The sequence below is a fragment of the Ornithodoros turicata genome, chromosome 1, assembly GCF_037126465.1.
Source record: "Ornithodoros turicata isolate Travis chromosome 1, ASM3712646v1, whole genome shotgun sequence".
Taxonomy (NCBI): domain Eukaryota; kingdom Metazoa; phylum Arthropoda; class Arachnida; order Ixodida; family Argasidae; genus Ornithodoros; species Ornithodoros turicata.
The window spans coordinates 141866093-141874569 of NC_088201.1; the positions used below are offsets into that span (position 1 = coordinate 141866093).

The 8477-nt window shown below is 42.6% G+C and overlaps 1 protein-coding gene across 1 annotated transcript; it reads left to right on the plus strand.

Annotated features, from left to right (window-relative positions):
* Nucleotides 1-1740: 1740 nt before the first annotated feature.
* LOC135378658 (uncharacterized) lies at nucleotides 1741-6473 on the plus strand. Its single transcript, XM_064611743.1, has 3 exons — nucleotides 1741-1885; nucleotides 4388-4544; nucleotides 6139-6473. The coding sequence occupies exons 1-3, from the start codon at nucleotides 1843-1845 to the stop codon at nucleotides 6368-6370; spliced, it is 432 nt and encodes a 143-aa protein (XP_064467813.1). The 5' UTR covers nucleotides 1741-1842; the 3' UTR covers nucleotides 6371-6473.
* The last annotated feature ends 2004 nt before the right edge of the window (nucleotides 6474-8477 follow it).

Consider the following 8477-nt stretch of genomic DNA (forward strand, 5'->3'; position numbering starts at 1 on the left):
CGACGTGACATGGCCAGCACGCTATCCACTGTACCACGCGAGCTGGTGACGCGAAGCCGCGTGGCTCAAACCAAAGTACGACAGCCCAGTTGTCAGAACAATTCGAAGATGACGAAGATGTTCCATCGCGCACCTTCTCATAGACCTACCTAAGATTCCGGAACTGTAGTCCCGGATATTCATTCGCGCTCGTGGTGTGCTGCGTGCTACTGCCCAGAAAACGTAGTGCGCGTATGATACCTAAATTAAACGCTTTTTTTTTTCAGTTTGAGGCTGTAACTGTTTAGATTTTGAATAGAAGAGGGTTCACGTTCATCTAGTCCAATTCCGCATTTGAAATAAAATCATACGTGGTACACTCGATCGTAATTGGTGAGGAAAGCGCTACGTCAAAATGACGTAAAGTTAGAGCGCGGGGCGGAGCTAAAATGCGAAACAGTGCAGTGAATATTTCATCCGTGTGCAAGCGCCTTTTGTTTTTGAGCGTTAGTAATTGCAAGGAGTTTTCACTGCATAAGTTTCAATAATATAACACAAAGAAATGTGCACCTTTTGTACCTGTTTACGGCCCCTTTAATTTCTTAGGCAACTTCAGGCCTTGTATGTTGTTCCAGTCTCAGAACATCCCGACCAAATCCTGGTTGTTCCCCTTGTGGTAACAAACGCCGCCCAACATGTCATTTCATTAGTTGATGTACATTTATCTTGAGCAGCTCAAATTATTTTACTTTCGAAATCCGACAGGGGTTGCACTGCAACTCTTTTAACATGTGTTACCTTGTTATGTGCACTAAATGCTGTATTCAATATATCGGAGAAACTACGAACACAATGAGGGAAAGGTTTTACGACCATACGTCCGATATTGTTAATAACCATACTACACCCGTCTCTACACATTTTAACCTCCCTGGACACGCTTTGGATACAGACCTCAAAATCGTTATCCTTGAATCGAGTTATCAGGCCCACTACAATTATTTAACCCGTAAATATTATTGCTCTCGTAAAATAAAATAAAATAATGACAAACACGCACACACACAAACTGTAAAACAACTCAACATTTTTCTTTCCATACTCTCTTGGTTTTACTCTCTCCTGAGACCACCTCTGTCTTCACATTCTCACGGTCCACTGGTCACCTTTGTACTCCGCACCTGTGTCCTCATTCCGTCACCGTAGCCCCCCTTTTTATCCTTAATTCCTGGAACGTCACCTCCATGCGTTCTCGTTTCCCGGATAAGTCTTTGGACTCGCGTTATGTTGCGCTTCTGATACCCCTTCGTTTGTATTTATGTTCTTTTCATTTTTACCTGTATTTACATCCTTTCCATCACCCTGTTACCCTCTTATAGGAAAACTCCCCCGTCGACTGTATATATGTTCCTGTACAATGTTCATATTTTTTTAACCTGAAGAAGTGCAGTCTCGTGCACGAAAGTCTTGTTACCATGTGTAAATAAATAAGTTGCTCCTACCGTTTAATATCACTCTTTGATCTACTCATGATATCAGATAAGATATGATATCCGTGGCCTATAGCGCCCCAAGCAGCACAATGTACTGAAAGTCGAGTGCAATAGGGGTGGGCGGGATGTATCTTATCAATGTCCTTTAGTTTCAGGAGTCTGTTCAACCACTTCCACCTACCCGTCCACCCCTACTGCACTCGACTTTCAGTACATTTTGCTGCTTGGGGCACGTGCCTCACTTGTTGTTCAGTCATTGCGCACTCTAGATAACGAACGAAGCTAGATAAGCGGCACAAAGGGCTACTGGGGCATTTCCGAGCGCCTGTAGCTTGATACTAGTTGGCCTCAGTAACCTATCTTCATCAAAATGAAGCTCATCCTCATTGCTTTCATGTCATGCCTCTCGCTAGGTAAGTTCAACTTGTTTTTCTGTGTGTGTAAGAGCGTTGTGGCCATGAGGTGGCGGAGTTCGCTGCTGACAAATATGTGGACAAACCTTCGGCTGAGACAATTTTTTACCGGTTTTCAAACATGCCTCGCTCTGACAAATCCGTGTTCCGTTCTCATGTTGCGAGTGGGAATTAAGCACGATTCACACTGCAGCGATTTGTTGCGTGCAGATACCTGCGTGCGAATGCGTGCGACATAAGCAATCAGCCGTGCTGTCCACATACAGGATAGTCCACCAATCACGATACGAATTCATAGTAAAATTTCCAGAATTGTGGGACACGTACTCTTAGAGTTGGCTTTACCTGCATACTCGCCGCTCTCCATTGAAGCCATGCACTCCATCTTCTTTCGATAGAATATCGTTTAGCACGGACGGTTAGCAACAAGTGTCCACATCTAGGTGTGACGACGGAGTTTTTTTTTTTTTTTTTTTGAAACCGGAAGTGGAAGCGGAGATACATGCTGTCAAGGAATTTCTTTTCTCCTTTCAGGAACATTTGCCACATATTGGTACCATTTTTATTTCATATTGCTGCTGAACGCTATAAAGACGAGGACTTTAGAAGGAACACAACACACGCGCTAACTTCCAACTCTGGAAGTTAGCGAATGTGTTGTGTTCCCTCTTAAGTCCTCGTCTTTATAGCGCTCAGCAGCAGTATGGCCTCATACCAACAAGCCAAAATTTCGTCACTCTTCCATTTTTACTTCATTTCAGTTGACGAAAATTTAATTTCTTGAATTGAACTCAGAAATTACCGAAGTCGCCCTAACGTTTTCTTTGCGCAAACGGGTTCGTCGTCGCCATTTTACTCATTGTAACACCTGATAAGACACGTAACGCAACCACAATTTGAAATAAATTCGCCGAAAATCCGCAGGAATGAGTCCTTGGCTCCGCCTCTTGTTTGTCGGCTCTTGCAAAGCGCGACGAAAGGATGTTACATTCACACGCCGTACGAGGGGGCGAGTGTCAGAATCCCAACGAACAGAACAAATACGCGGGCTAAAAACCAGAGCTATTGCATCAAAAACAAGGTCAGCAGAAGTTTTGACAGGCAGGTAAGGAAATAAATTTTTGGAGCGTTGTAACTCCGGTCTCGTATTGTCTGTCAATTTAACCTCCTTTCGTCGCACTTTGGTGCTCAAACTGGAGCCGACAAAAAAGAAACAGGCGGAGTCATGGACTCATTTCCGCGGATATAGACGAATTTAGTTCAGCAATTCTCGTTGCCTTACGGTTCTTACCAGGTGCTATAGTGAGTAAAATGACCACGAAGAACCCATTTCCGCAAATAAAACGAAAGGTAGACTTTGCAAATTTTGGAGTTCAATTCGAGAAATTAAATTGCCGTCGTCTGAAATGAAATAAAAATGGTACCGATGTGAAAAAGAGTAGAAACGGAGTCTAACTGGTGGTACATGATGAAAATGACTAAACTCCGAGACAAGGAATGCACAGACGACCGCAAACGGATTCTCGATGAGTGCGCTGAGAATGTGTTTATGATCGGATGTATATTACTTGTCTCGGGCTTTAATCATTTCTATTATGGTACCGGTATGTGGCAAATGTTGCTGGCAGAAAAAAAAATCCCTTTACCGCATGTCTGTCCATTGCCTACGCTACTGACAATGAATTTATCCCGTTGTTGGCGACCCCACCCTCTATATGCATTTACCGCAAGTGTCCGCGAAGCGTTATAGTAGAATATTTGACGTACACGTTTGAGTCTGTCGTGAAAGAAACTGCTGTTAGTTCGAATGAGTGTAATGAACCGCGCATCGTGTTTCTTAACACATTCATGTGCTCCATGTTTGCAGCGGCCACCATATTGAAATTAATGTCACACATAGAACGAGAAGCACTTCAACAGACATGTGTTGAAGGCGGCGATTGATAATCCGGGTTCTCGCCCAAAGCGGCAGAAAAACTTCAGCTCGGGCGAAATCCTTGCGCTGTGTTGTTGCCACCGAATGATGAATCAAACCGAAAAAAATTCTAAGCATGCAAACATTTATCGTTAGCAAGACATTTGTGTAGCTGTCTGGCATTTCATCAGTACTAACATTACATTGATAAATAATTACATCATCAGTCCTGGACAAGATCCAGCAGATTTACCACATTGCTACAGTAATGTGGAGTAATGTGGAGTAAGCTGCTATTCAGCTAAAATGTCCTGTGGCCATTATTGTGTTTCTAGCACTGATATTTCCGTGCAATGAGGTTCGAAATGTGTCCAAAAGATGCCGAAAATGCGCAAAAAGTCCAACACGCCATCTAGCTGATGCGTACGTAACCAAGGCAGCGTTCCCTTGAGTTTGAGAAAGCACATGAAACTAAGCGAGCACAACGAAGTGTGCTTGCTCAAACTCGACGCGGTGACGCCTTTTTTTCAGAAGAGGCTGTATACTACTAAGCACCATATGTACCTTTTTTTTCATTTTTTTTTCAGGTTTTGTTGCACCAGAGTGCAATAATGAAACATTAATGGATGCCTCCATCCGGTGCGGTGAAAGATATTTTCACGATGAAGGCCTAACTACTCCAAGACCCGCAAACGAGCTAGAGCCTGAACATATCAGTCCTGAGATGCATAAAATAGCCTGCTGGTAACCGTTTTCTTATAAACAGTAATCCTACACAGCAACATCATAATTCTCTGCTTTTCGTAATTTTTGTTAATGATATTGGTAATGTCGTCCAACACTCTAAGCTTCTCTTGTACGCCGATGATATTAAGTTGTTTTTAAGTATACGGGATACTGTGGATTGCTCTCTTCTTCAGAGTGATATTTCAAACGTAAACAATTGGTGTTGGGAAAATGGACTTATGATCAATCCCGCCAAGACCAAAGCCTTGACAGTGACAGGAAAAAAGACAGTGTGAAAGTGAATTACACCATTGACGGTACTGCCATCGAACGTGTGTCTATCGTTCGAGACTTGGGTGTCTACGTAGACTGTTCTTTATCTTTCCTAGGACATGTGCGTTTGTTGGTTAGGGATTCAACAAGACTTTTTGGAATTCTTTGCCGTGTAATGAGTCACTTCCGTGACTTTCATTGTCTTGTGTATTTATACTGTACTAATGTACGCACGAAACTTGAGTTCGCCTCCGTAGTATGGAATGGATTATCGAACAGTTCTTCTGGACAACTTGAATGTGTGCAGCAGCGTCTTGTGGGGGTCGTGTATGATAGATATTTTAGGAGAAGTTGTTATTTTGACTATTTGTCAATATTGTCTAGGATCGGTGTGGGCACGCTGTATGGTAGGAGGTGTGTGCGTGACGCTATCTTCCTATTTAAAGTTATCAATGGTATGTTGTCTTCTCAGGAATTTTTATCTTCTTTGTCGTTCAAGGCTCCGCTTAGGCGTTCTCGACTGTTACTGCTCTTTTATGCGTTGATGCCGTCCATTATGTCCCCGTCGTCCAGGCTACAATTAAGATTTAACACTTTACCGTACCATGTTGACCTTTTTGGTAGTGTTACCTTGTATAAGCATTCTGTTGTTGACTACTTAGAATATTGTCTTCCATGATGATTGGTGTTTTATTTTAAGTGCAACATTTTAAGGCTTTTAGCTGTTATGTGCACTTTCTAAGAATAAAAATAAAATAATAATAATAATAAAGAATATCCCTCAGAGCATCGAATATCAATACACCCACATAATTTGTATTTCGCATAGCTTACCCTTCGCTACATCTAGACAGCTGTTCCGTCTCTACTGAGCAACACACTCTCCTCTTTATTCCATGCAACCCGCACAAAAACTGTCTGAGAGCTATAACGTGTTCGACAAGAAACCTAACCTCAGTTTGTTTCGATTAGCAACATGTAGAATTTCTCTTCGTGATGACTATAGAAATCGTTAGCTGTCACGCCTGAGTTGACTTCATGCTCATGAGTTCCTACGTTTTTTTTTTTTTTTTTTGCTTTATTCCTACCTCGACTGGCCATAGCGCCCACAGACGACCAAGCATAAAAGCATAGGAAGGCCCTTCCAGACGGCCGAAGAAATACCACGGGATGCTAACTTATTACATGAAGCAGGTTATCAGTTACCTTTATACGTTCCTCGAAGACGACAGTTAGTGAGCAGTTTTGTAGAAACAGTAATATCTGCACCATTTCCCCTTTCCTTTCTCTATCCGCCCGTTGTGTTCTCTAACGGTCATATGTACGATGCTTTCTCCAGTGGACTGGAATACAACAAGCATTGCTTGCCGGAAGTACTCAAAGGAGAAGGATGTGAAGCTGAGCTGAGTCAAATTCTTCTCAAGACAGAGAAGGACATCGAAGCTCTGTTTAAAACACTAAAGTGCAAATACGTGTGCAACAGCAACAGCGCTGCAAGCAGTATATATCCTATATGGTTTGTGGCAACTATGGTATCAGTGATGTCAATGGTTCAGGTCGCAACAGTTTAAATGTAGCGACTGGTCATAGTCCCTGCTGGCTTTAATCGTTGATTGTCTTGTCCTAGTTGACAAAATTATCGAAATAAAGGCGGTACTGCGACCACGAGCGGTATTGAGACCACGAGTGTTTTCTTGAACCAGGAGCGGGCACACAGGACACAGAAACCTGTGTTCAAACATCAAAAGAAGTTATGCGCCAATATGACGTGTTAGTGCTTGTAGACTTGGCCTACTTGTTTGTCAGATGTAATCTTGTGAAGAAGCAAGTGTGCCTCTTTTATGCCAGTTATGTCTGTTTTTTTGAACAACAGACGCAGCCTCGCAAAAGCTGCGTCCTTTCACCATGAATAATATATGTTGAAGGAGTGAGACCAGAAAGTATGAAGAGCAGAGAATTGAGCGAAGGAACGACAGTGGGATACGTGTGGAAGCAAGCGAAGCCTAGCAAGAGAAAAAGCCCCACTCAGTAGCGTGCACAAATGCTTTCTGTTTGCTCGGTTGGGCTTTCCATGTTCTCTATGATTTGTACATGATTTTGTGACTTTTACATGATATTTAAGCATTGTTTTAATGAACGAATGAATGAATGAACGAACGAACGTGTTGAATGCGCCCAGGAACGGCCGCAGGAACCTTGATGTTGGCGCGCTATCGAATTACAGCAACGTGTACAAGTGATATATACATATGATATGCAGCGACACATTAAAGTGATAAAAAGAACAAAGGTAACAATGCAATAATCGAACGCACATGAAGGTGGGAAAGAATGGGCGTACATACAGAAGATGGACATTTGGGGGACATGATAGAAGAAAATGATAATTGTGGAAGAGGCACCAAAATTGCAATTTATTTGAATCAATACGTGAGACAGTGAAATGATAACGAAAGGTCACTAAACAATAAAACTGAAGGCACCAAGAGCAAATAGGCCGGTGAAGGCAACTGAAGTTACGGTAAGGAAGATGTTACGCTTAAATTCATCATAGGATGAAAACATATCACATGAGGAAAAAAAGGAGTTTAGCAAAATTTGGCAGCCTGCGAGTGGGATTGGCAGCCTGGGATTGCGAAGGGCTCCACAAGAATAGCAGACATTTATGCGGCATATCAAGAATGGGGAGTCAAGAATAGAATGTGCACACTTGTAAAGGAATGTGGCATCACCAATTTGACGCCGCGATGTCAGGGGGAGGAGTTGAAAGTATCTTTCAACTCCTCCATGCATGTCTAGAGACATGGGTAGTCGAACGATTCAAAGCCAGGGATATCCCGGAGGTAGAAGACGTGAATAGAGTGAAGTGTACGTTTCTGAACAACAACAAGCGTTAATTTCTGAATGGTCGGCGATTTTTACGTGTTTTCTGTAACTGTTTAGGACTGTAACTGTTAGTGGAGCACATTGTCTTGTACTCCGATTGTAACATGAATTACCAAACTGAACCAATGGTAAGTCCCGATAAATTGAGTTTTCCAAACAGCTCCCCCGATATAAATAGGTGTGACCCGATGATTTTCAGACTACCTGGTATTTTCAATTCGATTTTTTAACATGTTCACCTAAGATTTCGATACAAAGGAAAATACCATCGCATACCATTTCTACTTAGATATACAGGGTATTTGATCTAACGTGTCCAGAAATTATATTTAAAACGAGTGATCAAAGAAAAGCAAGTGGTACTTTTTTGCTACTTCAGTAAGAAACAGGTACTCCTTCACCAGTAGCACCTGTTTCATAGTCAAGTAGCTCAAAAGTAGCGTTCGTCTCCCTTTTATCGCTCACTTTAAATAAAATTTCTGGACACGTTCGAGCAAACACCCTGTATATATTGCGTTGTGATTGAATTTTGTAATTTCGGGGTTGTCGTTGCAGAGGCACACCACGTTCATTGATACGAACGTGTATAAAGCCTGGTCCGCACTATTGCGTTTCCATGAGTCCGTCCGTCAGCGTTTGTGTGTAACGCACGCATGAGTTTCCAATTCACATCCACACTTGCGCGAGAGACAGCTTACAGCCGACGATATGAAGTGAAGTAAAAGAGGATAACAGCGCGCGGCGGCATGGCTAGCAACACGCCCCAGGGGCGTGTTAATTGCTAGCATCGCG

Excerpts from the sequence above, each read along its gene's own strand:
- LOC135378658 (XM_064611743.1), top strand. The coding sequence starts at position 1,843 with ATGAAGCTCATCCTCATTGCTTTCATGTCATGCCTCTCGCTAG. Across the intron at positions 1,886-4,387 it reads CATGTCATGCCTCTCGCTAG|GTTTTGTTGCACCAGAGTGC; the intron begins GTAAGTTCAACT and ends TTTTTTTTTCAG. Across the intron at positions 4,545-6,138 it reads ATGCATAAAATAGCCTGCTG|TGGACTGGAATACAACAAGC; the intron begins GTAACCGTTTTC and ends TGCTTTCTCCAG.